General features: G+C 37.4%; 1 protein-coding gene and 1 pseudogene across 2 annotated transcripts in view; both read right to left on the bottom strand.

Annotated features, from left to right (window-relative positions):
* The window catches only part of LOC110170583 (diacylglycerol kinase beta), a 66,073-nt gene that overhangs the window by 45,086 nt on the left and 2,997 nt on the right, over window positions 1-17,990 (bottom strand). The window contains exons 2-6 of one of the 2 annotated variants that reach the window (XM_055150100.1): window positions 10,296-10,734; window positions 7,368-7,444; window positions 3,021-3,171; window positions 1,390-1,452; window positions 522-782 (exon numbers count right to left, since the gene is read on the bottom strand). In XM_055150100.1, the coding sequence (XP_055006075.1) occupies window positions 522-782; window positions 1,390-1,452; window positions 3,021-3,171; window positions 7,368-7,444; window positions 10,296-10,362 (619 nt within the window). In that variant the 5' untranslated portion in view covers window positions 10,363-10,734. The remainder of the gene's footprint in view (window positions 1-521; window positions 783-1,389; window positions 1,453-3,020; window positions 3,172-7,367; window positions 7,445-10,295; window positions 10,735-17,990) is intronic. The other variant, XM_020936246.2, reaches the window with a different exon arrangement.
* LOC129409111 (5S ribosomal RNA) lies at window positions 6,504-6,621 on the bottom strand (annotated as a pseudogene).

Genomic DNA, 17,990 nt, shown 5'->3' with positions numbered 1-17,990 from the left:
ATAGTCAAAGCAGGATTAGCAGCACCTAGAAGAAGTGAGTCAGGCTTGTAAAAGGTCCATATTTAGACAGAGACAGGAACAGCTGAAAGGAACACCTGAATGAAGACAGAAGACAGGAACACCTGAATGTGGAAAAAGGATATGAGGATTTCCCAAACTGATAGAAAGATAAAAGTGACAGACACTGCTAATTCTAACTTAAAGGTGCACCATATGTATTATATAACTTAGAGAGATTTTGGTCAAAACCTTTACCAATAAGAATGCTATCTAAGAGACAGACTATCACCAGACAAACCAAAATGAATCTATAGCACTTTTTCACTTTCAAGGCATTCAAAGCACTTTACATCAAGGAACTACTCACATTCATACACCTGTGTACGTAGACAGGAGGTTAAGTGACTTGCCTAAGGACACTACATCAACAGCATTCATCTATAGGAGCAGGAATCCAACTTTCAACTACTGTCATAGTAGTTGCTACTGTCGTACAATAATGACAGCACTGAAGTGTTTACCTGGGGAGAGTTTGGGCGATACCGGCGACCTGGAGGGGCCTGTGTTGGGTGTCAGGGCATTGTTATTGTTGCCCTCAGTGGATTTGGCTTTAGTGCAGGGTGATCTGTGTTGTCCAGGTGTCTGACCCCCCGCCCCGGATCGCTGAGAGGAGGAGCGGGAGGAGCAGGGGGAGGTGGTGGCCCCTGAACCTGCTGTGCTCATAACACTGTGCTCTGGAGTGTGGCGTCCCATGGCACACAGGATACTCTTACCATTCATGCCTAGTTGGATAGACAAACAGAAAATAGATATAGACAATATTAAAAATGTACTTTAGGAAGAAAGAGGATAATTGGTAAATATGTATGATTAACACTACAGTTTAGGGCTGCAACAATTAACTGAATAGTCGTGACTCGCTGAATATATAAACATCTTATTATTTAGTCATTTATATTTAGTATTTAGTAATCATACTGTACAAACTCTAAAATGCATGCAAAAAACTTTCATTGCAGATTTTTATTAATAACATACTATTTAGAAGCCTTCAGTCACCATAGTCACCATTTTTCAAACTTATTTTGAATGATAATGTACCATAAAAATAATAATTTGACTAGTTGATTAAATGAAAAATAATTACTGACTAGTTAACTACTAAAATAATTGTTAGTAGCCCTACTACACTTTCACAAGGCAGTTCAAATGTAAGAGATTTAAGCCAATGAAATCATTACAAGTACAAAATACAGCAGTATCCATGGATCCACAGGCAAATGATAGTCACACAGAAAACACAAAAGCAGCATCACAACATGAGGGCAACAGATTGAAGCCAGCAGGGCTCTTGTCCCACTTAGACGACCTCACCAGCTCCTCTGGTACCTGTAATGGGGGCACAGGCCACTTCAGTCTGTATAGAGATGCCTGCATCAATGGAGCGGGCTTCTGCCAGTGTTGGATGGAAAAAGGAAGTAATAAGAGATGCAATAAATGAACAACAGATTCTTCAAATAAACTGAAATGAATCATAATTAATATCTGAGAGTTGACCAAGGTCTTTTCAGATATAGGCAGAAAATAGTTATAGTTCAAAACTATAACTACAAAAGCAGAGGGCAACCACAGCGGTGGGAAATTAAGAATTAACCAAAAATGAGTCTTAGCATGAAGTATAATGTTTAATAAAAGTAACCACAAGAGGGCAGTGCTGTACATGAATTTTGTATGTCCCTATAAGAACTGCGTTTCAAATTGAAGGCAATACAGTGTTTAGAAATGTGAATTGTAAAAAATGTCATTGTATATATAAAAGAGCAGAGTGTAAGCCATTTAGAACTTAAGCAAGAATTTCTGCAATACACATGATGTAGCTTGGAGAGCCATTTTACAGGGACATTAAAATATTTAACAACAAGTATTCAGCATATATTCAGCAACATATCAGATGTTTGACAGTTTTTCATTGGTATACTGGTGTACCGTCCATGCATGCCATGTTATAAATATATGAGCCTAAATCCGCATAATCTTTGAAAAACAATACAGCAGATGGAGTGACGTCGATACCATACAGCTAATATAAAGTTTGGACTGCACTTTGACTGACTCGCAGTGGAAATCTCAACTCTGCGTCTGCTGTCCAAAGTGTCATACTGCCTCTCACTTAGCCTCTATGTGCTTGCCTCTTACTTCGACAAGCAATGTAACACACAAATAGATTTCTAATTCAATGGTCCATCTGTCTCCTCAGCTGCTCAGTATGAAGGGCCAGACAGGCGCAATGAACTTGGAGCCAAAACCCACACAAAATCTTATGAGAAAGGTGGAGGCAGACATCGAGACAATCAGTGCTTATCTGTTGTGGCCAGAGAGTAAATAACAGTAAATGGGCCTACTAAAGTGACTGCAGCAATGAAATGTTCCAAGAATTCATTTTGTCTTCTTTTTTGAAGAACACTATTATCAACATTATCAGCAAGTAAATAAATTCAAGTTAAAATTAATATCATGATGTTTCCATTTTAACTACTGAATAAACCATTACATTACGTAACTTTTGTTGAGGGGGTTAACCACGTGCTTGTCTCTATACAGAGCCTATGTTATTGCTTTGTATGAAATGTTACACAGTGTTGAATTACACTCATATCTTACAATTACAAGTGTTTCTATTGAGCACATGTATTCTTACTGGGGTTTATCTCTCCACAGATCTGACTTGTAAGTTGCCCTGACAGCATTACCTGCTTGTCTTATTGGCAATAGTGAAGTTTAATGTCATACTGTGGCAGATAAAACAATAACACCTCCACAGAGACAAGCAGATGGTGTACCCTCCAACAGAAACGTTAGATAGTGCACCTGTAAGTCAGAGTTCTTATCATATTATATAATTTACTCATAATAAACTCATATGCCCCAGTATCGGAGGTTGGGTTGATGTGTAAAATATATTGTAGCGTATTCCCAACGTATTTTCTACATCTGATTTGATGAGAAGTGACAGCACTTACCAAGGAGACTGGTCCCAGCTCTGGACTGGTCGGGGGAGCAGCCTCCAGACTTACTCTTGAAGGAGGTGAAGAGATGCTGACACAGCTCCTCTGGGAGATCGTTCTCCAGGTAGGTGGCCATGAAGAGCTGAAAGCCTTCATAGTCAATGGGCTAAGCAGAGAAGACAGGGACAGAAAGGTCATAGAAGGTTACTTCATTGTTGTTCTGTCAGTAAAGCACAAAAATAAACAAGGGGAAAATTAAACATGCTAGCATTTTAGAGTGTTAGGATGACTTTTATAGATCTATATTTTTTATGACATAAAACAACTTAATTACAATATGGTGTTAAGCAATTACATACAAATAGTTTCCACATGATATTTTTAAATCAGCAAAATGTCAAAGCAGGTCAGAGGCAGACAAAACAAATCTGCAACATGTAAAATACCTCTGTATAGCAAATGACTAAATGGAAAAAGAAAGTTACTGGCATTCAAGATATAGTTAGTTTGATATCATTAACCATCAGTCGCACTGTAAAAGCTCAGAGTTTAAGTCTGTTGAGTGACCCCATGACCTCTAATCCTTGCCCCTCTGTAATGGTGAAGCGAGTGTATATGTTGTGTGGGTGACATGATGTGCATGCGCTCCGCTGACTGACACACATCACACAGCATGCAGAGCCGGGGGCTCGGGCTTACTTGGTTCAGAACATCTTGCTTCTGATTTACAGTCGAGAAAGTAAAAAGGAAGGAAGGAAACAGTCAGTGCCATTATAGATGGGAAGATTTTGAACTGAGCGAAGGTGGATTTCATCTGGATCTGTTGTAACCTTGTTGATTTTTGAGTATATGAAGCAGATATATATATATATATATATATATATATAATATATATATATATATATATATATATATATATATATATATATATAAATTTATTTAAGAATAATTGGGAATTTTACACTGATCATAATACAGTTTGGATTCACTGTTACTAATTGTACTACTGATTTAGTCAGTATTGCCCAAATCATTTTTAGGAATAGGAAGTACAGAGTAAAAGAAGTTTTGGTGTCCTTTGTGTGTTGACCAGATTTGTGCATTCTACATTTAAAAACAAATCGCACAAACAAATGCAGGTCCTTGTACTTGTCAAGGCTTCATGTGAAAATATGCCTTTAATAAGGGGCTATTTGCTGATTCTTGAACACTCTTCATCAGCAGAGAACACAGCGTGAGGGGATCCTCCAGCTAGCCCTGATATAACCCAACACCAGCCAAGAACACGCACTTTCCTTTTTTGGACAAACCAATCACAAGACTTTAATTTGCTTTGCACGACTCTGCTCCTGTGCACATAAACAGCAGTGGTTCTCACACAAAAACAGTAAGCGCTCCCGTTTTGCCTCTTAAATACACCCAGATGCATCTGTGCAAAAACACTCCCTCAGGACAGCACATTTAGAGTAGCCAACATTATGTTCCCCTCAGCAAACGTACACTGAATCGTGCCAGTCTGTCAACATCTCCCAAGGGTCACCCACAATTTACACGCATCATTTATTCTCTTTCATTCTGGCTGATTTTGGATGGACTTGAATAGCTTTTTATAGCACAGAAATTTGTCTAATGTCAGGTCACTTAGTTTACACACTAACTACTTAGATAATATGAACAGAACATTACACTTAAAGCAATTAGTTAGTTCCTTTCAACATGGCAACACAATATTAACCTTGATCAAACTTAGATACATGGTTATCATTGCGCCTACTAGAGCTGCAACTAATGCGCTCTATAAAACTGAATAAATCACAACATGTCTTTTTTGGCATTTTGATCTTTACAATAAAAAATTTGCATAGTCCAGAAAACTTTTAACACTTAACAAAATAGTCAATCAGTCTCGATTATTCAGATTAATAACAGCAGCATTAATGTTAAGTGCTGCAGGATGTCACAGGTGTCTTAAAAAGCAGTGGCAAAGTTTAATTAGTAGGCAGCACACACTTGTTTTTTATTACTATTTTAAACCACAAAGCTGGTTTACAACAAAGCAGATTTACTTATGTTTTACATTACATAATGCTGGTTTGGTGTTTTGCTCCACTTTAGAGGTCCTTTTCTGGTCCAGGGTCGGCCACTTGCTTGCATTTGTTACTGATATGGATGCAGCATTCTACAACATGTTATCTCGCATTCATCTTGCGTCCTGCTTGTCTCCATGGAGATATCTATACATTTGGCATACTGTGAAACATTCCAGGCAAAGCAATGCATCTCCATGGAGAGCGTCAGGTAGTGGACCGTTCACTTGAAAATTTACATAATGCATCTTGAACATAATATGATACCTCTGAATGATACATGCAAATTTTTCTTGGTACTAAACCTTTAATAGACTGACAATCTCACTGTAATATTATTGACGCTGTGTTTAATATTGTGATTTATTCATTCAGTGAGATACAGAGGCTCAGTCTGAGATGCTATGGAGTCTCTTATCACTCAGTAAAAATCACTGTTTGTTAGCATCAGTGGCAAAAATTCAAGTGACAGCTGCAATTGTCATCCATTGTTTGCTCTTTTCATAACTCATTCAAACTCCTCAGACAGCTCTCACCCCTTGGCAGAAATAAGCCCATAAATGTAGCATAGCGCAGAGGAGGGAGGTCGCCTTGTGCCACCAGCCCAGATAAATAGATTCCACTACAGCTGGGACAATACACTTCGAAACCACTTCATTTTTTACATTGACAAATGAGAGCCGTGGGCTGCAGTTGTAACGTCGGCGCCAGGTGACAGTCCCAGACACACAGAATAAGGGGGTACGGTGGCGCCTTGGTGCTAGCCAGCCTCTAACTCACGTCATCACAAATAAACACTCAGGAGGAGAGCTTTAGGCCAGTACAAAAATTGCTCACATGTAAAAACAATTTGCTTCTGGCATGTACTATACAAAATTGACTAGGCATTAATTCAATATTGTTTGAATCAATTTTGTCACTACATTTTGCTGCAGGTCTGCAACACCATTTGGGCTATTGGAATATTTTAAAGGTGAAACACTGCGAAAGTCAGACATCAGAGATCAGGCGATGATGTTGATGTTATGTGAAATATAAGAGTTGCAGAGACTGCATGAATCGTTTTGGTTTTTTGATATATAATTCTGCGAAAAGTGATTATACAGTAATTTCATATTTGTTAGATACTTAAGCCTCAACAATTTTCATTTACATTTCTAGATTAACAATAATAATAATGCAATAGTCTTATAAAGCGCTTTTCCAGATGCAGTCATTTTATAATTTCGTGCATTCATTCAGTCCATATTCAGTGGTGGTAAGATGTAGCCACAGCTGCCCTGGGGCAGACTGACAATCTGTGGTATCGTTCCTCCAAACACCACCAACACTCACGCACACACCACTTTCATACTAGGTAATGTTATGTGTCTTACCTAAGGACACAACAACAGTTTTTATCACTTGCGCCCCACTGTGGCAACTGGTATTCCCAGCGGTCTCCCATCCAAGTTCTTATCAGGCCCACCCCTGTTTAGCTTCTGAGATCTGATGAGATCAGGCTTTGACAAGGAGGTTTAGCCACAACATAAAGAATGTTGGATTAAAACAATATCTTCTGCATATCATTATCAGAATACTGAGACATTTATTTTTGTACATATCACCAGTCCCTAGTCACAGATACTATTTTTACACTGAGCTTAAGGTAAGGTTAAGATAAGCTACCTTTAATTACATGCCATAAACAAAAAAATCCCGTTTCAGCTCTGCTTGGTGCTCAAGATGAATGCTTGAGTGGTAGAAGTCTGTACACACTCTACTCATGTTTGAAATAATAGCAAAACATAAGAAACAATACAGTTTACCCACAGTACATAGCAGGTGTCAAAGCAGGTAATTTTGCATGTTCAGGCTACAGGATGTCCTCATATTCAATATGTTCTCATATGCATTTTGTGCTGGCTAATGAGTCAGACAGTTCAACTGACACAGAGCCAACTGTCTTTAAAGAAACTAGGCCAAAGAAAAAGTAGGAATGGTAATAATATACTGTCTGCAGTAGTCGTCTATGGCTCGAAGCTCATTTGCTGACGTCATGGTTTGATGCTGAGGGTGTGACCGACCGCTTTGGCTTTTCATCTAAAAATGGAGCCAGTGACTAAGCACCTCAGTGATAGATATTACACATGAATCAGACGAAACGAACAAGCTGTAACACCCGCTAAAGTCATAATGTGTTTCCAAATCACAAACAAAAAGGGGATGCTGGGAGTTATTAAAAAAATAATAACAAAACCACGAAGGAGGAAATTTGTGCATTACAAAGACTTACTTGCTCTGGGTTGTACTTAGAGAGGACACCATCTCCATGAAACTCATCCAAGACATCTTTGAGCTTCTTTGTGGAGTCTGCAAAGAAAATTTTCATATTTTTATCATGTGGCACAAACATATACGAATTTTAATTCACTTTTGGTTATCTGTCATGAGGATGGCAGATACTAATTAATACTATGATAGTAGTAGAAGTAGTAGTATTGAGACTAGATACACACAAATATCAATATTGATCATGATCAATATTGGAACTAGTGTAGGACCACCAGGTAATATATTATTTTGGTCTTGAAATTTAAATTTCATTGAGTAAAATAATGTGTAAAGATGTGTAAATAAAGTGTGTGCGACATCACCAATAGCTGTTTGGAGGCGAGTTTTAGAAAAACGAATTTATTTAAAGCCAAAATAGCGAAATAACAACACAAAGGATGTAGAACTGGTTAATATGGACATTTTAAGACCAAAGTGACAAGGATCGCCACAATTTTTCAATGTAAAGTCTAACTGAAGTCCAAGTCAATGGAGCCAGAAGCTCCCCCATGCACATTTCCTATATGGAAAGCACCGGCTAGTGGGTTAGCTATGTTGATACAGTCTATGGTTTTAAATTACTGTGTTAACTAAATCAGTATTGAATATTTTCCTTTAAGATTAAGTTTAATTTAAAATTTGAATATTGTGACACACTAACCTCCATATGCATGCAAGCACACGACCCTTCACACCCACGTCATTGAGAGATACTAACCCGATATAATGACCTCCTATAATGACCTCCTCCACCATCCTCTGCCAAACAATTACTGAGAACAAATGGACACAGGGATAACCACTGTGTGTATGTGCGCATACAAACTATCATCCTCCCATCTCTCATAATCAAGTTGAGCTGACAGTTCACTTCATTATTTTTAGTGCTCTGTATCTTTTGAGGGCATCCAATTTTAGAGCTCTATTACATATTCATGTCAACAACACAAAAGGAGCACAGGAGATCAGGAAAGCTAAGAGAGATATGATTAAAGATGGTGATGATATTTTAGAAGTCAGGTGTGGTGTCAGAGCTGTGCGAATACAAAGCTTCATAACATTAGTATTGTAAGACATTACTACGCCGATGATTAAAGCACATAAATCACAAGCGCTATTAGGTACAAGAAAGAAAAAACAATAATATACGTGAAAGTGAAATGTAGATTTGTTTACATCATTTATAAACACATTGTTAATTTATTCATCATCATGTAAGGGGATTGCTTTATCACTGAGGTGGATCTAGACCTGCCATAGGTAATGTTGCTTCCTCATCTGAATGGAAATTTAGAAATGTACATTGGTTCAGTTCATCATTAATCATCACTATACGTGTGTCACAATATAATTAATAAAAAAAAAAAAAAGAGTTATATTCTGTTTCACATGTTTAACACACAGACCCTGCATATTTAGGCTGTGTTCTTCTCTTAAACTGAAAACACTCTATTCCACATTGTGATGTCATGTGGTAACACAGGAAGTGCTCCACTATGTTTTTAAACTCCATACACCTTCACAAGAATCATTTGCATCATTTCAGCCCTGGAATTGCCAGTCTCTATGGAACAAAAGGTAAAAGGTAGCTGTTAACCTAAAAACTACTGCTTCATGACATCACAAGGTGGAACAGAGCATTTTGAGCTTTGGAGATGTAGACAAACTGTAACAAAGAACGAAACAAAACACAACTCCAGAGGTGTTTTTGAGGACCCTACATTCTAACATGTAGAATGTAGAGTAATATAGGATCTTTAATTTGATAACATCTTTAAAAATTTGAAATCTCTGTGCTGACATGACAGGCGGTGCTACTTTACCTTCTAATCTCTCTTCTGCTATCCTTATGTTGTGTATTTGCATGTTTATCGGTCCCACCATCAGAAACTCTTCCTTTAAGCGTGTGGTGTCTAGACTTATGTAGGATCAGAGCAGCCAAAATGAGATGGAGATTAACCAGAATCCACTTTGTGTGACCGGCTGCGGAGGGTAAAAAGTTTGATAAACCGTTCTGTCTGGCTAACGACCTTCCTGTCAATGTGTCACACCTGACGTGATTAAAATAAAGAGATTTGATTTTAGCTGCACATAAAACGTCCGCCCCCTCCCGCTATGTGGATAGTACTTCACTAAAATACTACTGCTATTCTTCACCTGCAACAACATGAGTGTGACAAGACAGATGCGCTTTTTTGACTAACAAATAGATATGTTAACTACAGAAGACTGGCACAATTCATTGCAGTGGAAGGTGATGTCTTATAAGGGATGTATAGATTTGTTTGCAAATTACATTCAGAAAAACATCTATTTTCAGCATGTGATATAATTATTTGATCTTTTGGGCTATCAATATACTATGCATTAAGGACAGAAAAGGACAAAAAATGAATAAAATATAATAACAAAAAACAAACACTGGGTTTAAATGTTCACAGTCCCAACAGACAGATATATGTATTGTAACTTTTTCAAGATGCACAGTGATCCTCCCTGGGAACAAATCTTAACACATTTGAGTTGAGTATGTTCAATTTCTGTCTCGTGTCCTTGTGTAATAACTTTAATTATTTGCTTTACTGATATACATCTAAAATGACTGAATTAGTTTCATTTTTTTTACATGTGACATATGTGATTCTGTTTGTAACATTTGTACTTTTTCATCCTTTTTGACCCAATCTATGAGTTGAGAAAGGTTAGTCTGAGTAAGGCCTGGGACATCCTCATATGAATGACCGACCACAAGATTTGTTTCTTCAAACAAAGCATTTAAGCAACAACCATTGTGCACTGACACATGGTGCATGGCTCTCTCACATCACCTCTTCTTTACACAAATGAACAAAGCTAGCCTTTTTTGCGATTTACACACATGAATACTCACATTCGCTGTATTGCTGCAGCTGGCTAAACTCAGCTGGGCTCAGGCACACCCAGCCCCGATCTCCCATGATGTTTTAGGGCCACAGTCGGATTTCGGAGACTTTAGGAGCCAGTCAGGAGCCAGTCAGCCCACGAGCCACACCAAGGGGATTGACGTTATCCTCGGATCGATCGGCGAAATAAGACGGAGACACAGGGGATTTGGGAAGTCATGACTGTCCATGTCTTAGCAGGTTCATCAGAAGCCCTCAATCATAATATGCTTTTCAAGAGTGGTTTGTCATAATCATTTTATAGGAGTTTGGTAGGTGTGAATTGGTACTCCAGCTTCTCGCTCTGCAGAAAGGGGAAGATGTCAGGAAGAATCTATGTCTCCACCACTAACTACTTGTCATGGCTCCGCACGAGGTGGCACAGTGGATCTCAGCAATGGAAATGGTCTAGGGAAATGGAGAAAAAGATGGGGAAAAGATTATAATAATGATAAATAACATTTCCATTTGTAATCATTTTAACATGCAAATGAATGACAGTGTGTGCAGAGGGAACAATAGGGGATCATATTCCCTGGACAAGAGTAGAACTATGAAAATATTCAAAGCCATGCATCAATGTTACACACAAATTTCATTGGTCATTAAGTGATTTCAAAGCAATAAGTCTGACCACTAGGGTTACAATACAAGTTTAAACGTAAGAAACACAATTCTTAGCTAGAATAAACTATATGTTAGAAAATGTAAAAGAGCTTAAGAGTGGGCAATATTACAAGATAAAATCTGACTGTGGTTTAACCTTGTGACAATCAGCCAATTTATTACACTGTGATCCAGTGCTTTTCTGTTATAAGCTTATCTAACACACACACACACATTGCCCCACTTAGTCCTTCAGTAGGTGGACCTTTGCTATGGTTTAACCGAAAGAGTGGTGTATTTAACCAACCACAGGGAAGTCTGACCTCTCTGAAAAAGAGGATAAAGTTAATTAGCTTTAAGGGCAATCTAAAGCTTGTGTGTCCAAGAATCATGATAAAATTTCAGTTATCTCTTTTCTCTTTTTAAATACAGTTAAACAAAATGAACTTGTAATTGATGCAAGGGATGCAACAATACATAATGTTGAATCTTCCAATACAACCTTCATAATACAACACACATGAGACAGTACACACTCACTACTGCAGCGTGTTAATTGAGCCATACTTACACTAATGCACAAGAAAAGAAGATAGTGCAATCGAATAAAATGTTTTATTCAATGATAATGACCAAAAGAATAAAGGAAACAATTCTCATATTTCATATTGTATTGAGATAAACATCAAATAGTAAGAAACCTGTAATGTTGCAGCGCTTATTGATACCACTGCTCTTCTGCCCAGTCTGTGCATTCTGCATTTCCCTCAGCCCTTGACAACAGCCTAAACCTCCATGCTAAATTCTATCTATAACTAACAACACCATAACTAACTCAAACCTAGGCGCTTTTCCTTCAGCTGCAGCACAGAGCGCACAGCACGTGCCAATCAGAGCGGGAATCTGTTTTGCTCTGTGCGTCGCCTAGCAACTGTGACGTCACTGAAGAGCCCGAGAACGAGGAGCCCCGTGATGAGATGCAGAACCAGGCAAAATACCCCACGTCTTAGACATACAATGCAGAGCTACTGTGAATCTTTGTGTGCTGCTGATTTCAAACTCACACCATTTATTTTACAGAATCTCAGGTGCTACTGTCAGAAAGGAACCAGAAAGAACAAATGTAAAAATACAGTAACCAAAAAACACACTAAAATACAATATATACAAATATATAACATATAAATTAATTATATTTATATATTATATATAAGTATCTCAGTTATAGACTTTATATCACTTTCTTCATATAATCAGTAAGAATATATTTTTGAAATGTGTATAAGAATATTGTAAAACAGTCCACTATACCCCAACATCAATCATAGAATGGACACTATAGTACATATATGTATATGTATAATATCTTGCAATACATTTAGAACTAAACGTGTGGAAAATGTGATATCTTTGTGATAACACTGCTTTTGTTGATGGGATGGGGAAGTTACAATCATATGGCAGCTGCCTGCAAACTAGGGCAGGAGGCCTCCAGTTGTTTAGTTTTTTGTATTTAATTTAATTTGTAATTAAATTATAAGTATTTATAATGGACAACAGCAGAAAGGAGAAGTTAGTGAGTGAGCTAGCTGAAAATTTGGTATTTTTTTGGCATTTATATGTAAAAAGGCAGATTAAACTCATGATTCGCAGATGTAAACACTATATAAATACATTTATAAATACATTTATATAGCAAACCCTTTTAGTCAATTAATTGATTGGCATGACATGTCTTTAGTTAACTAAGAATTTCTTTAGTCAACTACAGCTTTACTGCAAACTGACTTCTAAGTCAAGCTCAAACGCAAATTAAAAGTGAGCCAAACAACACTGTCTTTTGTGTTCCCCCAAATATGATTGTCTAGGGAGTTTTAGTAGGTATTAGTCCATCTTAAAGCCTCTCAGTATGAATGGAGGTAAATGTACACACCTCACATAATGTTTGGCCTGTTTCATTAAACAATACAATGCAGACCTGGTATGAGAAAGGCGGCGTGGTATGGTCTTGAAGGCAATACTGAGAGATTGGTCCAGGCACTGTAATTGCATAATGGCGTGTATAAAGACTGCAATGCCAATGTGAACATGCAAAGCAGGTGGGCAAGATTTGGTTTGATAGCATTATACATAAAAGGCCAGGCTATGATAATGATGGGAGATGCAAATGAAGCACTTGAGATGTCAGGCTTTAGAGTGTCAACAACACAATATTGTACTGAGAGATTCTGGGTGTGCTTGAATGTTGCACGCACAACAATCTTGACTGAACTTGACCTTTAGACAAATCACCATGTAAATTTAGTAAACATATTACATATACAAATTTAAAACATAAAGCTTTTTACAATGTGTTTTAGAAATTACAATAGTTTACAATAATTATAAAAGTTTTGGTTCTAAACCAATGAATACACCCATGGAAAACAGTAAATACTTCTTACCCAAACCTGAACTTTTCCAAATTCACTGTCTAAATTTAACAGAAAAATATTTTATACCAACATATTCAGACACTGTTAAAGTTTATCTTCTGATCATGACTGGTCAACATATCTCAAAGAGGAGTATTTGAGTAAGATACTTCCTATTATGTACTGTTAACCTTGTCCCATTCATTATGGCTTTTATTAGCTCTTTTTAAACACTGGCCTTATCTGCTCCATAGTGTGCATTCACCAGCTGGGCCAGAGCCTCAGGAGCTGCACAAGGCCAAATTAGGATACTGATGATGATTAAGGACCACAGACGTCTGAGGTCATAACATAAACAGAAACATGAGCCCTCACTTAAGACCAAGACTTATGACGGGGAGAAGGCAGGGAGAAGTACTAAAAATAACAAGTGGAAGTACTGTTACTTTCAAAGAATGTCTAAATACAGCTGAACTATTAGGTAAAATTCAAAGCAGAGTTACTTGGCAAATTTGACTTTTTAGAGCTTTTAACCGTTATAGTTGTTTCCCCTTCTCATTTACCCTCTGAAAGTTGTGATTCATGCATGTTTGAGTAATCTTAATACTAAGACGTCATTGCTCCAATCAACCCCCCCTTTCACTGCCATCGGTATGTGCCAACTGCTTTTAGTTTCTTAATTAGTGAAATGTACATGATTCATCAGCGCTGTGTAGTCATTTTGGTACAAATTAAAAAATAAATACAGTACTCGCTAGCGTGATGTGCAACTTTCCATAGGACGTGTCAACAACTGCAAGCAACATTAGCTCTCATTGGGCACTGCAGTTCACAGATCAATAGTGAGATTTAACATGTCCACATAATGATCCACAATTACCATAAATTATAGCTATATAGCAGACACAAGCACCATAGGTCTTCTTTAAATTTAGAAAATAACTATATTGTACCTTTGAATGAGCACTAATATTGTGAATCTACACTAATGTCTGATAATTATACTTCTATATCTACTGCAACCTTTTCTGCTGCTAGTACTGTGGCTTCTACTACCACTGCTAGTACTACTATTACTACTACTACTACTAATCATGCTATGCTAAGTCTTCTTCCGACTTTGCACCAAAAATGTAATTAAATGTTATTTCTTTAATGAAGAAAAAGTAGCTTTTTTATAGCTATGTTGCATATATACACTGAATATATACATTGCAATTGCCTATTAAATAAATAAATTGCGCTTAAAAATGTCTACGTGCTTTGAAACATTCTCTGTAAATGAACAGGAGATCTCTCTAACATCTATGACATTACTTGTGCCTACTTGCTCTATTCTCTACAGGAAGAGAGTGTAAACGGTTTGATAACAATAGCAAAGTTCACGACCTACACACACACACATGCACACTGCTGTCTCACTGGCAAGACTAGCGGAAACCTCAGGAAATTGCAAGCATATGATTAAAAGGAAAGCATTTTTTTTCTGTGTCAAAGTGCCGACATTTACAGCACAGAGATAATCTTCATGATCCAAGCAGTTGCTAAATATAGACATCAAGTTATAACTGGGTCGGTAGCTTACTGAACAAGTCCACAAATGTAAAATTCAAGCTTCACTTTGCATATGAATTATGCAGCTGCCCCTACTGAAACAATGCTCAGATAATACACTACGCTTTAATACTTGCGGAGGATTATTGTGAACTTTGTGCCCCACACTGACCTCTATGAGCTTTTCATGCCACAACATATGAGGCTGAAGATGACGAATAATGGCCACTTCAAATCAAGAGGTCTCAAATCAAGTCGATATCTAAACCGTATTTTCCCACACACTCAATTAGCTCAAGGGCACAGACTACATTTGCCACAATATAATACAATGGCTGTCTCAACATTGGTCTAAATTGGTACATTACAGGATTAAAATTAGATTTTGTTTTTAGTAATTGCAACTCTAAAAGTTGAATTTCTCACAAACCAGCAAGACATAAGACAGAGGCAAGTTTAGAATTTTACTAATTATTTTTTGATAAAATGATACAGTCCAAGCTATCTGATTGAGAATATGATGCTGTATTAATTATCAAACTGTGCTAAGTTTACAATTTTACAATTCCCACATTATATTTACATCTCACTGAGTGTTTATTTGTGTGCATTAATTAACACATTCTCCTGATCGGCATGTATAATAAGAGTATTAGCAAATCCGTCTCTTAAATGACCACCTCTATCTAAGGAAATCCAATTGGTTAATGTTTTGGTAAACAAGCCACTTGAGACTCCTGCAGCCCGCTGTTGTGCTTTGTTCACAGCCATTACACCTGTAATGAGCCATCAGGCTCTTTGTAATGGAAAGATCGCGTTGATAGAGCCTGATCGACCATGTGCCGAACACACTCACTTGTTTTAAACAGATGGACTAAATGAGCAGAGGAAACATCACATAATTTGCTGTTCTTCTAATTTCTCTCATGAATACAGAAATGAAATGTTTTAATTAAACTTGGATCATGTACAAAATGTTATTACCAATCAGTATATCAGTGATATAACAGAAACTTCAGAGAGTTTTCAGTTAAGTCACAGAAGAGCTACAGTGGCACTGTCAGCTTACCCTCCCTCAGACCCTAAGGTGGCCAGTTTAATATTTACTTGAAAAGCAAACTTCCGTCCACGGATTGACACCCATTTTCCACTCAGTTCATAATAATGTGGCTGGTGGAGAGAGAGAGAGGCATCTGGATTAAAACATACTGCACGTGGTTTGATTACAATTATTTTACTTTACATTGTTTACGTTGTTCCATGCATACGTAGTTTACCTCAGATAGTCTGAAATTGAAAATCTCTGGTTTGCGTATGTCTTGTCTGAAAGGGCTTCTGTGGTAGATCCTACAGAAAGCCAACAGCTCCAATGTGCATGACGTAGATAAAACAATATATGAAGAAAAATAATGTCTTCAAGAGAAAGGAAAGTTCAAAATAGCTATGTGCAGAGCCTGTGACCATATTTCATTTTTCTGTGTGGCAACAATGAGCAGGGTCAGACGGAAACATGTCAAAAAGGCAATTAAAGACAGATTTAGGGGCTAATATTGTCTGAGAGATTGAACCGCATGGGGCCCAGTTGACCTAAGGAGCGCCACTTGGAGCTATATCCTTTGCCTTAAAAGGTCTGCAGTGTGCAAGCGTGTCCAGACGTGGCAAATACATATGCTCTCACACAGTCCCTGTCAGGCTCAGCCTTATTCAACATACTGTTATCACAGCTCATTTTCTACTCTGTCCCTCTTTGAAAGCATCTCATGTTCTCTCTAATAACTTCCCCCTTTTTCTCAAGACAAAGCAGTCTGACTCTGACTCTTTAGGGCTATTTATGTCTTAACTGTTAAAAAGTACTGCCATGTAAGTGTCATGTCTAATATGAGTTCAAACACCTATTCCTAAAGTTGTCATTCAGGCATAATTAGATGTAACATATGCATATAATATATATAATACATGATGTTTGTAATAAATATAATATGTAAGTCAGATTCCTGGTTTAATATTTATACATGTCATGTATATAAATGAGAGCATGACTGTGAAATGGAATAAGAATAAGGTTGATTGAACAGAGCAGTGAATCGTCTGCCACCAAACTTTTTGATAACATTTCAGAATATGGAATGTACACAAAGCTGAATACTCAGACAGCAAATAATAATACAATTTAATCATCAGTGGTGACCGCATGAAAACCTCAACACGCAATCTACAAAGTTAGTTACTGCATACTTTAGTTTCACTTTCAAAACATTTTCCATTTTCTGGGATAAGACATAGCTGCTTTATCTAACAATTCTTCACAATGAAGTAGAGTGGCCTGAGATAACTGCTGAACTGTACATGGACACAGCAGTGTGATGTGCGATTAGTTGCACTCACATAGGCCCTGGTCTTTCTGTTGTCCAACCTACAGGGGACAGGCGGATACAAATACCACGAGTATTTATGGAAGGCCCTGGCGTCATGGCAACAGTGGGATTGTCAGCGAAACACGGAGGGAAAGGCCAAGCTATACACCACACACTACACTGTATTTAAATGGGAATGCCACCCTATTTACATATGTGGATGTGCACAAGCTCAGAGGCCACAACCAAACTTTTATCACGGAACATCCAAGGGAAAAAATATACAAATTAGAATTTCTTCGAATAACAGGCCAATAAGATCAATTATTTGACTAAAGTCTATCTAGTTACAGTTGACCAATACTGGTTCACACATAGCAGCTTAAAGTTTCAGTTAAATCACCAGGAAGTTCTGTCATCTCACAACCTACCCCCGCACTTAACATTACCCTTGGGACTGTAAAACATAACTACTGTAGTTTTGTGTGACAAACCTGGGTAACTTGACAGTTGTGTTAGAGCATCTTGAGTAAAAACATGTTAAAAAACACACATGTGAACTCCATATTCGACTGCTGCAGGTGAATGTGAATTAATTTTTAAATAATACACTATATTCATAATTAATTTCTAAGCATTCAGTTACCATATTTCAACAATTATTTAACATACTGAATGTGTTATATATAATAAAAATAATAATTTGACAAGTCAACTAATCTAAATACTTCAATAA

Source organism: Boleophthalmus pectinirostris, unplaced genomic scaffold (assembly GCF_026225935.1).
Source record: "Boleophthalmus pectinirostris isolate CB_2022bp ecotype Guang Dong unplaced genomic scaffold, ASM2622593v1 HiC_scaffold_1, whole genome shotgun sequence".
In the NCBI taxonomy this organism is placed as follows: domain Eukaryota; kingdom Metazoa; phylum Chordata; class Actinopteri; order Gobiiformes; family Gobiidae; genus Boleophthalmus; species Boleophthalmus pectinirostris.
The sequence above is the reverse complement of the archived record's forward strand: the minus strand, read 5'-3'. Positions and strand labels throughout refer to the sequence as shown.